The sequence below is a fragment of the Arachis duranensis genome, chromosome 10 (genome assembly GCF_000817695.3).
Source record: "Arachis duranensis cultivar V14167 chromosome 10, aradu.V14167.gnm2.J7QH, whole genome shotgun sequence".
In the NCBI taxonomy this organism is placed as follows: domain Eukaryota; kingdom Viridiplantae; phylum Streptophyta; class Magnoliopsida; order Fabales; family Fabaceae; genus Arachis; species Arachis duranensis.
Genome location: NC_029781.3, coordinates 103,351,042 through 103,371,866, shown reverse-complemented (window position 1 = coordinate 103,371,866; position 20,825 = coordinate 103,351,042). Strand labels below are relative to the sequence as shown.

Sequence of the window (20,825 nt, the reverse complement as noted above, 5' to 3'; positions counted from 1 at the left end):
TTTCATGTTTTTGGATGCAAATGTTTTGTGCTTAACAACAAAGAAAATCTTGGTAAGTTTGATCCAAAATCTTATGAAGGAATGTTTGTTGGATATTCCACCACTAGCAAAGCCTATAGGATTTACCTTAAAGAACATAGAACCATAGAGGAATCCATATATATTACTTTTTGTGATTCTAACTTAATTCCCAGTACTATGATAGAGAGTGATTCAGATTGTGAAGGAGCTGGAACAAACAAAGAAAATCCCAAATCTGCCCAAATTGAAGAATCTGCTAGTCCAGAATTGTCTCGTCAGATTGGAGGAGACACTTCCATCTTCTCTCCTGAGATAGCATGAGAAACTGAAACAGTAAGACCAACAAAAACTCATCAAAGCTCAACACCACAAAGAAAGCCTAGAGAATGGAAGTCTATGAGGGGTTATCCTCATGACTTCATAATAGGTGATCCCTCTCAAGGAATGACAACGAGATCCTCAACCAAAAGACAATCCGAACCAAGCAACTTTGCATTTTTGTCACAAATGGAACCCAATAATGTGAAGGATGCTCTTGAAGATCCATCATGGGTCAAGGCCATGCAAGAGGAACTCGCTCAATTCGACAAAAATGAGGTTTGGACATTAGTACCTCATCCGGATGGTAGGAAAGTTACGGGTACTAAGTGGGTATTTAAAAATAAACTTGGTGAGGATGGACAAGTTGTTCGTAACAAGGCTAGATTAGTGGCCCAAGGTTACGATCAAGAAGAGGGAATTGATTTTGATGAGTCTTTTTCTCCGGTAGCTAGAATGGAAGCAATTAGGTTGCTCCTTGCCTACGCTGCCCATAAGGGTTTCAAAATATTTCAAATGGATGTTAAATGTGCTTTCCTTAATGGCTTTATTGATAGAGAAGTGTATGTGGCTTAACCCCCGGTTTTGAACATAAAGATTTTCCTAATCATGTTTTTAAACTTTCAAAGGCTCTTTATGGCCTTAGACAAGCTCCAAGAGCTTGGTATGAAAGGTTTAGTGCCTTCCTATTAGAAAATCATTTTCAAAGGGGAACCACCGACACTACTTTGTTCATTAAAGTTTCTAATGATGACATCCTTCTTGTTCAAGTTTATGTGGATGATATTGTGTTTGGATCGGCCAATAAGTCCTTGTGTGAAGAGTTTGGAAAACTCATGACTAGTGAGTTTGAAATGAGTTTAATGGGAGATCTAACTTTCTTTCTTGGCCTCCAAATTAAACAAACTCCTAGTGGTACCTTTATTCACCAAGGCAAGTATGCAAAAGAATTGATAAAGAAATTTGGCTTAGAAAATTTCAAACCAATGGGAACACCAATGCATCCTAACACTAAACTTGAAAAGGATGATGATGGCCTAGATGTGGATGAGACACGGTATAGGGGAATGATTGGTTCACTAATGTATCTTACATCCTCTAGACCGGATATTGTTCAAAGTGTGGGTGTATGTTCAAGATTTCAATCTCACCCAAAAGAATCCCATCTTTCGGCTGTTAAGCGCATCATTAGATACATTAAGGGAACATGTGATTATGGTTTATGGTATCCAAAATCTGATGACTTTTGTGCAGTAGGATTTTGTGATGCAGATTATGCGGGAGATAAAGTGGATAAAAGGAGCACTTCCGGCATGTGTTGCTTCCTTGGAAGCTCACTCAACATGTGGTCAAGCAAAAAACAAGCCACAATGGCTCTATCCACAGCTGAAGCTGAATATATATCTGCATAATCCACAGCTGAAGCTGAATATATATCCGCATCTGCATGTTGTTCACAATTGATTTGGTTAAAAACACAGTTGGAAGATTACAAATTAAAAATCAATAGTATACCCTTGTTCTGTGATAACATGAGTGCCATAAATATTTCAAAAAATCCTGTTTTGCACTCAAGAACTAAGCACATTGAGATCAAATATCATTTCATTAGAGAACATGTGCAAAAGGGTACTATTGATATTCAATTTGTAAAATCTAAAGAACAACTTGCTTATATTTTTACAAAACCCCTCTGTGAAGACAGATTCTGTTTGTTAAGGAAAAACTTGGGAATAATTGATATATGCTCTGTTGAAAATTTTTGAAATTCTCATTCTGTTCAGTTTTATCTCACAGGAATGGACGAGATAAAAATAAATGCATGATGGGAGAGCTATGATTAAGGGGGAGACTGCATAGAAATAAATTCCAATGGGCCCCACAAAATCCCTTTAACCCATCTCTGACCGTTTTGTTAGTTACTCACCCTTTTGAAAATCAAATCTCAAAGTTGTCTTATCATATCTAGTTGAAAGAGGCATAATGTCAAATCAAATCTTTCCTTTTCAACTAATCCCTTGATTCAAGGAACTGACAAATGAATTTTTGTCGGTATAGAATTTATCAAGTGATCAATCGTAGTATAGTCTAAACCAATGCAAAATCCATCATCAAACAAATCTACAATCTATATCCGAGAGTACTAGTCTCCCGAGTCGTTCTCCCTTGGAATTGCCAAAGTGTGCATCTTATTGATTTAGTAAGCCTTGTTTGAGTTCTTTGAAGGTCTTAGCAAAGTAATGAGAAACAAACAACCAATTATCAAAAGGACTTGACTTAGGGTTGGCATTAGAAATCTTATCATTATAGTTCACTCAATGTTGACAACAATTAGGTCTTGCTCCATTTAGTTATCCCCCAAGTGTAGAGGAAAATCAAATGAAAACAATCAACTTGAGTCACAAGTTCTAGCTTCACCTCACGGGAATCTAGCTTTAGTGCACTCCAAGTCAATTGGCAATCCCTAACTCCAAATCAACCATTGACACAACTATTCAACTTATTCCAATGACCAAACCCTATGCCAAGTGTAAAAATTATACTCCATAGCTAGTGTTGACATTTTATCAAACATGTAATGAGCAAGAAGGAAGGTCATAGTAAAATGAAGAGAAAAGTAGAATTAAAGATATTGCAATACAAGGAATTAACAACAAACAATTGTCAAGGAGCAATAATGAGGATCAAAATCTCAAAACATCAATGGACTCCAAAAATCATGAAGTTGAATCCAAGATCCAAGGAATTTTAGCAATTACAACTACAACTTGAAATTGGAAAAGAAAACCTATTACATGAACAAAGTGGAATGAAAGTTGCAATGGATCTCACCAAGGAATGGGTAAAAATCCAGAATTTTGATGAAGAAGAACCCTAGTAAGAACTTGAGTCCTCTCTCCTCTCTCCCCCAAAAAATATCTCTCAACTCGAAAAATGAACTAAGTGTCTTTTACCCTTGCCCCCTTGGTTCTCTTAAGCCTTTTCCCGCCAAAGCATTTTCCCCAAAAGTGAGATCCTCAACTACCTCTATGCTTAAGTCACGTGACTTCTTAAAAAAAAACACATTCGCAAATCGGCGCGCACGCGCAAGGTACGCGTACGCGCCTGTTGAGGCGTCTTGTATTGTGCGCGGAGGCGTGATGTACGCGTGCGCATCCCTGAGGATCCTAGCTTAGCCGCCACTCAAACCGGCTCGTGGCTTGGCTCTTAGTCTCGGCTTCACGTTGCTCTCATCCGCGCGGGCGCGCCAGGTGCGCGCACGCGCCCATGTGGAAATCTCCAAAGCCTAATTCTCATGCTTTCTTCCTTTTGCACCCGTCTTCCTTTTCTTTTCCTGTCCATTCCTACTCTATATCCTGAAACCACTTAACACACAAGTCACGGCATCGAATGGCATCAAGAGAAGATTAGAAATGTATCTATTTTAGTGCAAAATAAGCATGTTTTCATTCATGAGGAAAAACTAGGAAAAGAATGCAATTCCTTGTATTTTCATGCAGAAAGTGTGTGAAATCATTGATAAACCCCTTTGAAATTAGCATAAGACAAACCCTCAAAATGGGGTTTGTCAGGAACCACCTTTTCAAATCATTGGGAAACCGCCCTGGTTAATAACCGCGTATGATGACCATTAACCACCCCCCACTATCTCTCTCCAATCAACATTTATTGCTTCCTTAACCTCCCTCCACTCTCCACCTTCGGCCATCTCTTCTTCTTCCACCCTCATTGTCTCTCTTCACATAATGAAAAAGAAAACTGCATCAAGAAAAAGTAGAAGAATCCGTCTCTCTCAAAAACAGTTCACTCCACAATCACACACATATATTCACATTCACTCTACATCTTCATCCTCTCCCTCTCAATCTACCAAACAAACACCCACCATGAGAAAGAAGATTGCTCACAAAAGCTCTGGCCGTGGCAAAAACAAGGAGCCCAGTGTTGAGGAAGAATCATCTCACACCTCACCCGTTTCTTCACCACCGCCACGTTCACCAAAGAAGGCTACACCACACACATCAGGCAGAAGCTCTCAGAAGCCTAAAGGTTTCGTGTTGCATGAAACCAGGGAACCGGCAAATCTTGAGTCACTGAAATTCAAGAACAAATTTCACAAGCCACACTCTCACTATGATCCATCCAGATTCTTGACATGTGCATTCTATGAATTCCATCAAGAGGTTTTGGAAAAGAGGCATATCTGTCCCTCATATTTGGTGAATCTTGAGCAACTGGCAGCCAAAGGAATCAACTTGCAACCTCTGTTTGACAACATCAAATGGTCCCCATTGCTCCTCACTCACAAAATGGTTTATCCAAAATTGGTTAGGCAATTTTATGCAAATCTCAGACTGATTGATGGTAGTCTTCACTCCTATGTGAAACGTGTGCATATCACTCTGAACACTGAAACCATCAGTGCTGTCCTTGGCTACACGGATGAAGGACTGAGGGTATACATGAGTGACAAATGGGATGAACATGTTGGATTTACTTACAAGCAAGTTCTCTCTCATATCTGTGCAAATATGTCTGGATTGGACGGTACTGTTCCTACTCACAAGGCTCTTGGACCAACCAACTCACTGCTGCACCGCATCATTACTCACATTTTAACCCCACAAAGTGGTTCTCACAATAGGGTAACCGTATCTGATTCTTTAATAATTTTTGCCCTTGTTACTTCTTCTCCTATTTCATTTGCTTATCTCATGATTAGACATATGTGGGAGTCTGTAAAAAGTACCAAAAAGGCTAATTTACCTTATAGAATGTTTCTCACGTGTATTTTTGAGTACTATAAGGTAGATTTAACAAATGAGGCTGTGGAGAACAAATTTTCTATGATCAAAGGTGGTGGTGCTGTAAAAGGAACCAAGAGTAAGAAATCAATGCCAATGGATAGCGACCTTGAAAGTCAGTTTGAATCCTCCAAAGCAACCGAATCCATAAGAGAAATCCTCACCGAATTCTCCAATATGTCTACACTTATGGTTCAATTTCATAGGGCTGCTCGCAAGCTAGCCTATGAAAATGAACGGGCTTGGAGGAGATGTAAAGAGAGAGTGGGTCTGATGTTGGAAAACCTGGAGAAGGATCTGGGAGTTGGCAGTGAAGAAGATGTTGGAGACTCTGATCTCAATTTGTCTGATGATTAATGTTCTGTTTTAAGGTTTAGGATATTGGCTTAAGTATGCTCAATCTGGTACTTTATTTTGTTGGGTTGGAAACTCTTATAACTCTGAGATACCCTGTGATACTCTGTTGTGTTTGACTATATTTTGAATATTTTGCTTGCTATATCACAACTGTTTGCAGGTGACCCTTTGATGACAAAAGGGGAAGAAAAATAAAAAAATTGAAATTGAAAAACAAGGATTGAAATTCTCTCTTGAGAATTCATGATCATTCCTGTTAAATAGGATTGATGCTTGAAGTACTTGTTTTGATTGTGATGCAACTGCTTTGAATATTGCTGCCATCATTTGATTTTTATCTTGGTAAAATGTGTTTATTGTGTTACCTTGATAAAATGCTTAATGTTGGATTTATTTTTGGCAGTTTTTCTTAATTCTTAATGGAAATAGTTGCTGTGTTTGGAAAGATTATATCTTGCTTGAAAAATATTTTTTCTACCATAACTATGATTGCTCTGATTTGTTGGAAAATATTTTTTAACTAATTTGAACAGCAAAAATTATTTCTGTTTGATTATGTTGTGTACATTGAGCAGAAAATAAGTTTATGATGTCAAATAAGTTTTGATTATCAATTTAAACTGCTCATAGATCAATCATTTAGTATCACATAATATGCTAAATAACATTGTTACTTGAAGCTTGATTTAAATGTCACAGGATAGTGCTTCCCTTGGTAAAATAGCATACATCAAGGGGGAGCCATGTGATAATTTGAAAGGGGGAGAAATTCAATCTTCAAAGGGAGTACTCGTACTCAAATCTTTAAATTTCTTTCTATTTCAATTTTAATAATGTTTGTCATCAAGGGGAGATTGATGAGTTTGGAAAACTCTAATTTAAATTGATAATGATCAAACATTATTAACAGAAAAATTATTAATCTAATTTTGATTCATATATGTTAATTAATTAATTTTGCTGTGCAGGTATAAAATGGGCCAAAAAATAAAATTCTGGTGCAAGCCCAATTCAGCCTTGGTATTAGTATTTTATGATCATATATGACTGAAACCATTGGGCCGAAATAAAAATGTTGCTAGCCCAATGATTAAAATATTCAGCATTAATATGAAGTTAGCTTCTTGTGGCTGAATGGAAAATAAATAACTTGGGCCAGAATGAATTTAAATGCTCCAAGCCCAAAAAAGTGTTCCTCGTGCATGATCCGAAATATACTTCATCACGAAAGCAAATGTTGATATTTGCCTATGCCTTCCAATGGATCTCAATTCCAACCATGTGATGGATTTCAAATTCATTACATTACCATTTATTGCATGGGAACTATGAGAGAGAATTTGACTTTGATTTGATGGGAATCATTATGATTCTTGCTACACGCCACTCTAAGGGAAGTAAAAGTAACTTTTACCAATTAATTGGTTTAACCCACTTAAATGCTTTTCTTCCAAGATTGCCTATTCTCTCTCTCATCTCTTTCTTTCTTTGCTTCGGTCATTGTCCAGGAAACAATGGAAGCAATGTTCAACAACCAAAAGAAAGAAGAAGATGCATGCTTCAAGACCATCGAACTAATGATGACAAGAAAACATAACAAAAGAAAAGTATGCTGTGGCTAAGATCTGCATCACTTATGGTAAGATTCTATGATGAGATCTTGGCTTCTTCATACCAAAAATGGTTGATGAAGATTCGGCCAGCAAGGATGGAGCGCTCGGATTGATGAAGGGTGATGACCAAGGAAGGACTAGAGGTATTTGCATGTTGGTTATGCGTGAGTTCCCTCTTCTCTCTTTCTGGCCGAACCTGTTTGTTCTGCATGGAGAAGAAGTTAAGCTTGGTTTGTTTGGTTTCAACTGTGGAGGCTTCACTCTTCTATAAAAAGGGTGAACAACCATGGTTTGAAACAAGGAGAGTAAGTGTAGAGTTCTTATAGCTACCCAAGCTAACAGAAGTTCTTCTCCTTCAATGTTTTCTACTTTATAATTTTCTGTTTAATTTTGTCTGTCTTGAGTCTCATGGAAAAAGGCAAACAAGTAAGGTTTGTATGAAAAAGCCATAGAGCGAAAAAAGGCAGAGAGTGCAAAATTAAAAGAAAAAGCCATAAATGTCTTAGAGTTCCTTTGTTCATCTAGGTTGTGTTTCATGATTCTGTGGGAATCCCCTTATAAGTTGGGTCAGCACTTTACAATTTGTAATCTGGTTGATTATAGTGAAATTCCATCATTGTTGTGATGGAGACTGGATGTAGGCTGCATTGTACTTAGCAGCTGAACTAGGATATATCTGGGTGTAATCTTCTCTCTCTACTTCTCCATTTCTGTTTCTGCTGCACAGAAGCTAAAATCAAAAATATCTCATACCAAGTGACGAGACAAAAATAAAAAATCTCGTGGCAAGGGACGAGACAAAAAACATAAAAGTCTCCTCAAAGATCAGAAAATGTAATCAAGAAAAAAGGGGGCTAAGATTCAACCCCCCTTTCTCTTAGCCACTGAAACCATCACCCTTAATTCAATTATAATAAAAACAATTCTACTATAATCTATTATAAAGATTATGGGTGTTAAAAACTGAACTATACCAATTTTTACTATTAAACCAAATCAAAATTTATAACCTGACATGTCTATGGTTGAATCTGTATTTTTATATACAAAGACATACAACTCTAATATTTTTATTAGTATAAATTTCTTATTCTCCGATCAAGTATTTGTGTTGGAACAAAAGAGTTGAAGGAAATGCATGCATGGTATTGCAGGGGAGGAGAAGGGGATCAGGAACAAGAATGGTTCAAGAACATGTGTGTGAAGAAAGATGGATGAAGATGAAGAAAAAAGATAGAGAATAAATGTTTGGGTTATATTAGGAAATCAATAATTTTTTTGAATAACATGAACAATGAGTTTTAAAATTGATTTAATTCAAATAAAATACACTACATTTTAAATTACTCATCTAAATTTTAAGATTAGAATCATTCACAGTAAATTGAACATTCAATATATATATTATTCATATTGTTTAATATTTTCATTGACTATTATTTTAATATTATTCTAAATGTTTATGTTGCTTGTGGGTGAACGAGTTGCTTCTTCCACATGAAAGAGAAGGAATGTGTTTTTATGCTATTTGCCTCATTGTAATCTACTATATAGTATCGTATTAAGAAGCATATTGGAATCAAATTCTTGTAACTATCATCTCTATTCTACACTTCTTTGAAAACACTGTCTCCATTTTTGATTTATAATTATTATTTGCTAATATGATTATAACAACCACTATACTTGTAGTAAACTAAAATCAGCCCAAAAATAATTAACTGTCAGCATAGAATATATAATAAAATATAAAATATAAATAATATTTTTGTTTATTTAATAATAAATAAATAACAAACTAATTATCATTATTAATAAATTTTTAATAGAATAAGAGAATGCAACATACGATATCATTATCCACAAAGCTACTTGATTTTTGGTGATAGAATAAGAGTTGAATCTTAGCACCTTTTTTTATTGGATTTTAATTTCTAATTTTTCAATAAACTTTATGAGATATTTGTGCTTTTTGTCTCGTGTCGAATTAGGAGACACTTTTGTTTTGTCTCGTACTGAGTTAAAAGATATTTTAATTTTTGTCTCCTGATAAACAGAAACAGAGAAAGGAATAGGGAAGAAAAATTAACACCAGATATATCCTGATTCGGCCACTAAATGCAATGTGGCCTACATCCTGTCTTCATCACAATAACGATGAAATTTTACTATGTTTTCACAACATTACAAACACCAATTTCTCCTTAAGAACTATCCATTCGTATCAAGGACAAATTTGACACCCAATCTGAATTTGACTAGGACTCAAAACATAGCTTTCAACCGCAAAGTGCTAACCCAACTTGTAAGGGAATCCCCACAGAATCATGACTCACAACAGAAAAATGTACAAAGAAACTCTGAGACATCTTTGGCTTTTTCTCTAATATTGATCACTGTCTTTTTTCTCTCATTGGCTTTTTCTTACAAACCTCACAATGTTTGTATTTTTCATCATGAGACTCAGACAGACAATACTAGAAAAAAGAAAACAAAATAAACAACATTGGAGGAGAAAAACTCTATTAGCTTTGGATAGCTACGAGAACTCTATGCTTTCATTATCTCTCATTGATCTCAACCCTTAGCCGTTCACCCTTAATATTAAAGGAGAAGCTTCCAAGGTTGAAATCGGTTCAACCAAATAACTTCTTCTCCAACCAAAAGCAGCAACAGTTCGGATAAAGAGAAGAGAGAGGAAAAAACCAAAATCAACATGTATGTACCTCTCTCACCCCTTTTTATCAAACTCATTCAATCTGAATCCTTGATCTTGACTTTGCCTCCAAGAAAGGATTCGGATCCTTGAAAAGCTTATGACCGATGACAGTTTCTTACCTTTTATTTTTACTTCTTCCTACGTGTAGTTCAGCGGCTATCTTCTTTTTTTGATGAACAAAAATAAAAATGAACTTTGCACCTCATATTTGATTCTTCACCGAGGCAGATTCTTCCTTTTTTTGGTAAGTAAATTCTTGAAATTTTTCTTCAAATCATGCCTTCAATGACAAAAATCTTATTTTTATTTTTCTTCGGATCTTTTTTCATAGCTTTTTGCTTTCCTAGGCTTCATAACTTCTTCACCCTTCTTTCTTGATGGATGTGACCAAAAGACAAGAAAGATGAGAAAGAAGAAACAATACTTTTAATGCATAATAAACTCAATTTAATTTTAAGTTTCGGTTAGTTATGCATGTAATTAACCAAATTAAATTTTGAATTTCATTACACAAAAAAGTGGATAACCGAAGCATGCTAGGAGACTTTGGCCCAAGTTCATCATTCTTTTGGTTTATCAAAGTGGACTTATGATTTGGACTTGTCCTTTAATTTGAATGTTCAGCCATTAATTTTTTAAATTATCTTATCCAAGGTTAAGCTTTTTTCAGTGATCAATATTGGGCTTATGTAACTTTAGCCCAATAAAAAACTAAATTTATTTCTTGCACACTAATACACACTAAACAAACCATTAAAAAAAAATAGTTTAATAATTTTTTAATTAATATTTTAATAATATTTGACTATCATTTTAATTAAATATAAGTTTTCCAACTCAACATTTGGCAATATTAACATCAATGTTTGATACCTATGCCATTGTATACGAATGGATGGTCCAAACTCCGAATGCAAAAATGTTCTCGAGTATGAAAACCAATTAACATCATAAACAACATTGTTGACAAATCTACAGTTCCCATTCAACAACTTAAGAATTACACCAGCCAAAAGCCTCAAATCATCTCCAATAATAATTCTTCTCGTTATAATCAATTTCAAAACGAGCTTATAGCTATAGCTAGCTAGCTTTAGAGTTTAATTAGAGCACAGCCAAAGGCGTTGAAGAACGATCAAAGTTATTATTATTACCCCGTACCACTCCGCTCCTAGAGATCTTTTTCTTCTTCATCATCAAACTTCCATCTTCCATGTTTTTCCCAAAAGGAATTACAGCAGGCGCTGCTATCTGATTCAAATTGTTATCTCTCGTAGCGCCTCCATTAACAAGAATCCTTGTGATCCCTACATAGTGTAACGACTCCGCTATTTGCAGAGCAGTTACACCTTTGCTGGTTCTTCCTTCCACGTCAGCACCTTTCTTCACCAGAAACTCCGTGACGTCAGCATGACCCGACTCAGCCGCGCAATGCAACGCAGTGTAACCTTCTTCGTCCTTCGCATCAACATCGATCCCTTTTTCCACCAAAACACGAACCGCATCCATTCTCCCTTTAAACGATGCTCTGTGAAGTGCTGTCCATCCGTGTTGATCTCTTCCATTGATCGATGCGCCACTTTCTAGAAGCTTCTGGATTGTTCTAACCTCGCCTTTTCTCGCTGCCACGCACAAGTTATCACCCAACCGAAGCGCGTCGAAGAGACGCGCGTGTCCGTTCTCGGCTGCCACGTCATACGCGGTCTTGCCCTGTAGATTTCTCACGTCTTTGTTCGCGCCTTTTTGCAGTAAGAGCTTCACCATGTGATCGTCACCCGTGGATGCTGCTATGTGCAAAGGAGTGTCACCTTCCCGCGTGTTTCTAACGTCCGTTCTTGCACCGTTTGCCAGAAGGAGCCTAGCGCAATCCCTTCTTCGCTCTTCCACGGCGAGATGTAACGCCGTGTTGCCATCTCTTGTGAGTGCGTCCACCTTCGCACCTTTGAGAAGGAGAAGCCTTAGAACCTCCACGTGTCCCGCTCTAGCTGCGTAATGAATCGGTCCGAACACAGATGATTCGGATCGTTCTGGGTTGGCCCTGTGGGCCAGTAGAAGCTCCACAATCAAGGCCTCGCCCGAAGAGGACGCGGCTTCGAGTGGGGTCGACCCAGAACGACTCGAAGCTTCTATGTCCGGCTCGAATTCAAGAAGCAGCTGAACAAGATCAGCTCGCCGTTGCGAAATCGTGAGGTGAAGCAACGATTGTCCTTGTGAATCAACGGAATCCACAGGCTTCCATGAGGGGTCACTCTTTTCTAGTACCTCTCTGATTTCGTCCATTGAACCATCGGAAACAAGCTGAGCCAGGATCTGAGAGCCAACGAACATGATCTTGATTCCACTATCTACAAAGACTTGCTTCTTCTTGGTGGTGAACCAGTCAGTGGGAACAGCGTCGTACATGGAGGAAGGTTCTTTGATGGTTGCGCCGGGGACGACGACGCTGTGGAGAAGGAAGGAATCATCTGTGTGAGGGAACGAATGTGGAAGATTGGAACCCGGAGGAAGGTAGTAGAAAATCTCAACCGTTACGGTGCCTAACGGTGATATGACACCGGTTTGTGGCTTGACGGCGTAACGAGTCCTAATGAGTGGCTGAAGCCTGAAAGCCACCGGCATAGTGTACATGACGTTTCTCAAGGTGATCTTGCCTTGACATTTTTGACCTGGTTCAACTCTTATTGGGACTATGTTTGAGGGGTCTAATCTTATTAATCTATCCATCTCTACTTACTTGGAAGAGTGTTGAGAAAAATGAAAGGAAGTGAAGAAGGTGAAGTTTGAAGGGGGTATTATTAGAGATTGGGGGATGCAGAAGGGGCCGGCTATGTTTTAAGAATGTGCCAAGTGGTGGGTGAAAAGATCAATGATGACTTGTTCTATTCGGCGTCTTAACTGTCAATAACTCAATGCAGTTATATACTTCCTTGGCTTCTCTCTAAACAATATTATACGGAAATGCTAAGGAAACAATTATTATCTTAAACAACAACATGAACAATTATCAATTACATTATACTATAATTTAATATTATTAATTTAGGAACAATGTTAGGGGAGTAATTTTTATAATTGTTAGCCATCAATTAATCATCAATAATGATTTGATGGTGCAAGATTGGTGTGAGATTTCATCTATAAACTTACCTATAATTTTTCATACTATATAAGCTTTGGGGGTACCTTTAAGCAGTCAACATTGGAGCCAATATTTAAGTATGAAAAAACCTTTCAAACTTTTATTTGAAATTTAATTAAAATAAATATTCTAAATCTAAATTCAACAAAATTTTATTTTATATCAGATTTATTTTACAATTTATTATAATGTTAACTGAAATTAATTATTATAATATTATTTTTTTAAATTACTCTTATAAAATATTTTTTATTTCTACTACTTAATTGAGAGACTTTAACAAATTAAAGTAACAGCTAGATTGCACATATTTTTTTTATATATCAACAACATAGTAGACATAACAAAACCTATATAGCAATTATTCTAGAATCCGTCTTATATCAACAAGAAAAAAATAAAGAAATATGATTAGATAAAGAGTTAAAGACATAATAATAATTGAATGATAAAAAAAAATAGTCAAATTTATTAGCTAAATTATTAATATACATAGTTGTGTTACTAAATTTTTAAATAGAATTTCGATTTGTAACCGATGAGTTCTTAGTTTGATAGGCTGAGAAATACCATACACAACTAAAAAAAACTCTCATTCAAACATCTTAATACTTTAAAATTCTCACTTTGATTATGTATATAGATTAAAAAAATCATTAATTAATATTTTATGTTTATTTTCTTTGTCATTTCTTATGTTCGCTAATCGAATTAATTATTGTTGCTTATATTTTATAAAAACAACTATTTGTTACTAAAAAAAATTAAATATATATAGAATAATTACCGTATTTCACTATTCGGAGTGGAGAAGTGTACAAGTCGAAGGATTATTGTAATTCAATATGTCTATTTCCTTCTGCTGCGCGTCACTTTCAGTGTTTTGGTTTACGACTATTTTACAAAGAAAGAGCCAAATTTTGTTGTTGAATTAGACATAATTTATGAGGAGCCGTTAATTTTGGTGATAATAATAACATTATTAAAAATGGGAGTATGATGAAGTGTGAAAATTCAGATTCTTTTGAGATGCTTGCCTTTTCTCTCATTGTTTTCTATGAATAATCATTCATTCCTTAACTAGTACGAATAGGTACATCAGGTGGATATAATCATATAATATTTGGTTTGGCAATGTGGGAAAACATTCCACTGCGACCAACAAGAAGCATTAACGTTTTGTGTTGCCAAGTCTGAGTACGCAAGAAACATGATTCGTTTACTTGGCCAAACCATAGTATGGACATAAACAAATGGATACTCTTATTTCCTTTTTGCTTAGCACTATTAGTTTTTTTATTTTGTGTTTGATTTGATGCGCCAAGTACACTGAAATGTGAAATTTGTTAGTTTTAGTTATTGGCACAACCAACTTGGGATAGTCGAATAGTCAATTCATTCGTTCGTTTAAATAAGTGTCGAAAATTTAAATCTCGTCCTATACATACAGCAATTTATTAGTGAGTGACAAATCTTTAGATGAAATTTAGATCCGCAAGAGATTAGTCTTTATTCTGTTGGACTAAGAAATACTTTAGAATATATATAAAGGGATACTTTTAAAATTTAGAATTTTTGTTTATTTTAATGTTCTTAATGAGATTATTTCTTTGCTTAATGATAACTCAAAAAAAATTTTGTTAGGACGAAAATAATAAATATAGAAAGTTTAAGGTCCAACATTTTTATTGAAATCTGATCAGCACTTAACCATTAAAAAAAAAATGAGTAATCCTACATATTATTGATAATGGTTAATTGATGATTACACATCACAAATTCTGCTGCGCACGCCTAGCACTCCTCAAATAAATATACTAAAAAAAACTAATTCAAACATGCAAAAGTATTAGGCAGAACACGCACAGCCATTTGCCTCAAGTGCAAGATGAGGATCAGTTCTTACTTTGGTCTTTGGCAATAGTAGTAGAAGACAAGTAGAAAGAAGAAGAACATTTAAATAATAAGAATAATTGTGTATGAAACGTTCAAGACTACATGTGGAGTCACCTGAATTCAGCTATTATTGCATTAGTGCATAGTTGAAATTAAGAGTCCCCTTTATGGCATTTGAGCTTACTTTAGGAGAATAGCATGTGGCAGAATATAACAAATAACCATTTATATTTCTTCTTTTATTAGCTAAGTTTATACTTTATAGAACAAATTAAAATAGTTCAATAGTATATACTATGAGATTTTATGACTTAGAGATTTAGATTACGATTCTTGTTGAACAAAAAACATATTTTAGCATAAGGTATATATATAAGCCTAACAAAATTATGCAAATTCTAACAAAGAAACTCGAATACTTGAATTAATAATAATAATAATAAGAGAGAGAGCTTGATCGTCCCTTAAATATAAATAAAAATACTATGTGTATATTAAAATTTAATTACTATATATTTATATATAAATAGTACATATATAATTTAATTTATTTTTAATACATATTTTATATTTTATATTTTAATATATATATTGATATTTGATTTTAATGATAAATTTTAACTTACACCTAACATAGTTTAAATATAAAATAAGAGTTTTAGCGATCACCCCTTAAATATAAAATAGGACTAAAACTTTAATGAATAAATTCTATATACAATTTTACATGTTAAGTTTATTTAAAATTTCTTTTATCTCACTTTAATCTCGAACAAAATTTGCTATAAATTTTCAACAACAAATGGATGCTCATCATCTAGCTCTAGGGCTATATAACCTTTTAATTTATGAGAGTAGACAACAATAACATAACTAAATGAAACAAATAACTCTAAATTAGTAATTAATTTGAGGTTATCAAAATTTTATAGTGTTTTGGTATTGGTACAAACAATTTTGTGAAATGTCGACAAAATTAAAATAAATTAATCGTTAGGTTATTATCGTTTAATTTTTTTAAAAATTTCAAAGAAAACAAATATAGAATAATGTTATATATATAATTTCAATATAATTTTTTATTTTTTAAGATATTTTTTTTAATTTGACAGGTCAAATACTAATTTGTTATAGTTGGTTGTTAGATGTTAGCCAATAGATTGTTGCGCACACAAGGGGAATTTGAATATGGATATTTGCTTAAATGTATGAGTTAACTAGTCAAATAATACGTGTTTCAAATGTTCGTGATATGAAGAGTTCAAATATTATTTAGAAATTATTAGTTTATATTATTTAAAATACTTTGATACCAAATGATAAGGAAAAAAAAAGAATAAACAAGACAAGAATAGAAAAGATAAATTGTAATTGAAATAGAAACAAAAAAAATTGAAATTGAATACAAAGACAATTACTTTACTTTTTATCTAATTTCTTGATGCAATGAAAAATCATCAATCTAACTTGTTCACACTATAATTTGAAAATTGAATCGAAGAGATTTATCAATTTTCTACCAATTTTCTGCCTCACTTGTCCGCACTATGATTTTATCACAAAATCAAAAAGTATTTTGGCACTTTTAATCACTCAATACTACGACTATAATAGTTTAAGATATTTATAGCTTTTTATTAGGTTAAAATAAAGAAAATTCTAAGCTCATAAACATAAAACTCAATCTAATAATTAAATAAATAAAATTAAAATATATCAAATTAAATTAAATATTCTAAAAATATAAATAAATAATTTTTAAATAATATTTAAACTCTTTAGGTCACGGAAACACTATTGCAAATTGACTAACTCAAGTTGTTTAAATTAATTTCAATAATATTAACACATTGACGAGACTAATGGCATTGAGTTTGTGACCTCAAGTTCGAATATTTTAAGGTTCTAGGTTCCTTCCCCCTTTCCAACGATGCCAAAGGGTAAGATGCCATTTTCTTTGCTTATTAGTGCAAGCATGTAAATCATTCAATTCTATAAGCAATCATACAACTGCCAGAATATCTCGTGGGTAATCTTTTTGGTAGCGTTTGGTTACTGAGACATAGATACTGAGACATAGACACAGTGGTACACGGTGACACATGTCTATTGTTTGGTTTGGTGAGACACAAACTTTCGAAGGACACGGGAGGACACGGATGGACACGGAGACACTAAATTTGTGTACCTCTAATTTGGTAAGACACTGAGACACAACTTATGAGATACTAATTTTTTACTCTTTTACCCTTATTGAGTTTTTAAAATTTGTCCTCTTATCTTCCCAAATCTTTTTTTTCTCTTTCTCTTTTAGATTCTACAACTAAATTTACTTTTCTATTTTTTTCAAAAAAAAATTTGTACATTTAATTTTGTATTTATTTAAATTTTGATTAATTTTTGATAAATTCTGAACTTTAATTTTCTATTTTTTTTTCAAGAACAAATATATATTTAATATTTAATGATAATTTAAGATGGTATTAGAAGAAATAAAAAATTATTAGAAGAAATAAAAATTTAATGGTGATGGCACGCATTGTTTGGGATAATAGGTGTATTGTAATAATGGTAAAACTTGTGGTTGAATGAAGAGTAATTCAGTCTTTTTTAAATATATGTGTCTTATTTTTTATTTTTGCCAAACACAATACATAGACACAAATATTTTATGTCTATGTCTTTAATGTATGTGTCTTTGTGTCTATGTCTCATCAAATACATCAACCAAACGGAGCCAAAATGAACGCAAGATCTCACTAACAATTAAAAATCTTCATTTATTTCTTAAAGCTTATGTACAGCCAACCGAAACAAAGTAGCTAGTGAGGTTATACATTTACGATATATAAATTTAAAACACAGAACTACTAAACCAATTTCAGAAGAAAAAAGAAAAAAAAAAGAGCAGAAAGAAACATAATCATCCCTTTCTTAATAATTATTTTAGGCTCCTCGCTGCCATGGCCCCATACACCTACTACATGCATGACAAAAATAAGAAACCAAGTTTAGTCCATATTCTCTGTATAATCAATATATATTTACAACAACAATAACACCTAGATTCAATCTATAATTTTTAATTCACTGTATGGTTTACTACATGAAAGGGTTTAGATTGGAGTTAAATTGGATTTTGACTGTTTGAAAAAAAATTATCTGCACTAAGAATTGGTGTCAACGTCAAATGCGGATCCAAATGTGTCCTTGACTCTTTTTCAGTTTTTCTACATCATACAAAATTTTTCACACTATTTTCCCTTAAATTTCCACCTTTAAACTATTCTAATTATATTTACCTTATGTTATCTCATATTACATATACTTAATCTCATTAAGATGGCAAATTGTATTATCCTAAAAAAATGTGTTAGTTCAACAATATATATAATTTAATTTTCATACACATTGTAAAAGAATTTTTTAAAGACAATTAATAATATATTATTGCCATATTAGAAAAATAACTAATTTTCAAAATTAATCTCATATCATATATATTCTCTAAAAGTTAGATTAAAAAAAGAGAAGTATAGGTAACTAATAATATTCTTGAACAATGTGTGAACAATATGAATTAATAGGATTAAAAGAGTAAATTTAATGAGTAGGTAGTGTACTTGTATTTAATTGATGGTTGTTCATGTTGTTCAAGACAATCATTGTTCCTTGGACTTCCTTTCAAAAAAAAAAAGACAAAACTAAAGAGTTTTGTCCTATTATTTTTGTTGTTCAAAACTCAGAAAGTCAAAAGCCAAAAAACAAATAACACATTTAAATTGAGTTGAGTTCGTCCAGTAATTAACTCATTTATGGAATTTTGTCTTTAACAACAACCATTGATCAAATGAAAAAACAAAAAAAAAACAAATAGCAAAAAATAGCATTTAAAGGTCAATAATAATGGCCATGGTGATAATCTGATAATAATCACACATAATCTCAGATTCTCGGTTTAATTATCAACAAATTAAAACATAGTTACACTACCTTAAAGATGATTAGCATTAAGCTGTAGAATGAAGATCTAATCACTGTCGCTGCCGCTGCCGCTACCGCTACCGCTGTCGCTTTTATGGTCATGGTCATCATGGCCATCCTCATGCTTCTTCTTGTCCTTCTTCTTTTTCTTCTTCTTCTTCTCTTCACCCTTGTGCTCGTCCTTGTCATCATGATCTCCATGGATCTTGTCCTTGATCTTGTCCACAATGCTATCTCCATCATCATCCTTCTTTTCCTTCTTTTTCTTCTCATCATCGTGATGATCCTTGTGTTCTTCCTTATGATCTCCTTTGTGGTCATCATCTTTGTGATCACCATCCTTGTTCCCTCCAATATGGAGGACCTCTTCAATCTTTTCGATGATTCCTGACATTTTTTTTTTCTAATTTGTTTTCGGCTTTAATTTTCTGGTGTGAGGCACAAAGGTTGTGGTTTAGTGCTATTTATAAGCCCGGAAAGGAAATGAATTAATGAAGGATAATGTGAAGGGATTATCACAAAGGGTTGTAATTCAATGCTATTACACGGCGTTGTTAATTACCGGATATTTTTTTACTTTTTCTTTTTTGGAATACTTAAATTGCCATTGTTTAAGATAAGCCTCCGTATATATATGCCAAGTTGCCAACCAAATCTTGGGAATTTCGGAAAAAGAATTTTTTTTTATGCCAATGTGTAAATACAAAATAAACATTAAATCAATCTATACATAAAATATATATTATAATTATATAACCATGTTTAGTGGATATAAAAAATTAGTAACTAAATTAAATTATTTGTATAAAATATTATTTTGTCGATTTTTAACAAATTAATGGTGGTTCGATTTTAATGGTTTGGGAGCAAAACCAACTCCTCTTTTGCATATATCAGTTTTTTATAAGTGTATCAAAGGTTTTCAAATTAGACAAGTAATAAGATAGGAAATAAGTTCAAAAAGTACAAAAGACTAAAAGAAATACAAAATAAAAAATTCGAAAAGTAAACTGACTGAGATCAAAATAGTTTGTATTGATATTTAAAGAAAATGATTAAAATGCCTTTGATTGGATCAGAGAGCTTTTGGCAGAAAAAAAATACTAAAAAGTAAGTTGAACAAATAAGTAAAGAAGACTTTGAATGTAAATCTGACAATGAAATTCAAATATGCTTTGAAGATAAATTGGACAGAAAAAAGTAAAATTTACAAAAATTATAAATAAAAAATTAAAGACATGGAAGGAACCCTACAGAAATTGAACTCGAATGCAGATTCAGAAATTCTTTGGGATGTGAGTGTGTTTGAGTGTATTTCTAAAGAAAAATTCCAACTCTCATCTCAAAAAAACTTACTAATATTTATAGTTCTATTTCATAACCGACCATTAATTGCATGATGCTGCCTTGTATGCGAATTCCTAGATAACTGTTTCCGCTCTTTTGTCCATGAGCGTTACCAACAACTTCTTATCTCAGAGAAAGCCTTCGACTTTCTTATTCGTGTAACTGCTCGATTCTTCATTCGAGTAATTGTTCGATTTGTCAAGGTATTGAAATCGAGTCCGTGTCAAATAATTTTCACTTAGTGCTTGTACGTGCATCTTTTTTACTTCTACTTCCTTCCTGACCCTTCACCAGCATTTTGAATCAGCTTAGCCTTTTGAAAGTAACTATTTCGACTAACAAATATATATTAAAATAAATTAAATAACATATATTTATACATAAATATATAATAATTGATTTGATAACTAATTTAATTTAATATTAACAAATTATCCTTAATTAATGAAGAAAAAATATAATAACTTGTAATACTTTATTTATTGATGATATAGTAATTGATAATTGAATGATAAATTTTCTACAATAAAGAAAAACATTGTACAAAATTAAAATTAAGCTAAAAAATAAAAATAAATAATAAATAAAAAAGGAGGAAGTAGTTAGTAGCAATTTCTTTTTTCGGC

General features: G+C 33.2%; 2 protein-coding genes across 3 annotated transcripts; both read right to left on the bottom strand.

Annotated features, from left to right (window-relative positions):
* Nucleotides 1-10,793: 10,793 nt before the first annotated feature.
* Nucleotides 10,794-12,728, bottom strand: LOC107471604 (protein VAPYRIN). Its single transcript, XM_016091099.3, has one exon. It carries the CDS (start codon nt 12,555-12,557, stop codon nt 10,938-10,940), a length of 1,620 nt encoding a protein of 539 aa, XP_015946585.1. The 5' UTR covers nt 12,558-12,728; the 3' UTR covers nt 10,794-10,937.
* Nucleotides 12,729-17,650: 4,922 nt separating this feature from the next.
* Nucleotides 17,651-19,428, bottom strand: LOC107471853 (protein SRC1). 2 transcript variants are annotated; one of them, XM_021132687.2, is made up of 2 exons: nt 18,862-19,428; nt 17,651-17,845 (listed from the first exon to the last, which is right to left on the bottom strand). In XM_021132687.2, the coding sequence occupies exon 1, from the start codon at nt 19,244-19,246 to the stop codon at nt 18,899-18,901; it is 348 nt and encodes a 115-aa protein (XP_020988346.1). In that variant the 5' UTR covers nt 19,247-19,428; the 3' UTR covers nt 17,651-17,845; nt 18,862-18,898. The 2 variants fall into 2 exon arrangements, with proteins under 2 accessions (XP_020988346.1, XP_052111180.1); XM_052255220.1 differs by having other exon boundaries at nt 17,652-17,848; nt 18,862-19,427.
* Between the last annotated feature and the right edge of the window lie 1,397 nt (nt 19,429-20,825).

Coding starts and splice junctions, on each gene's coding strand:
- LOC107471853 (XM_021132687.2), bottom strand. CDS start 19,246: ATGTCAGGAATCATCGAAAAGATTGAAGAGGTCCTCCATATTGGAGGG.
- LOC107471604 (XM_016091099.3), bottom strand. CDS start 12,557: ATGGATAGATTAATAAGATTAGACCCCTCAAACATAGTCCCAATAAGA.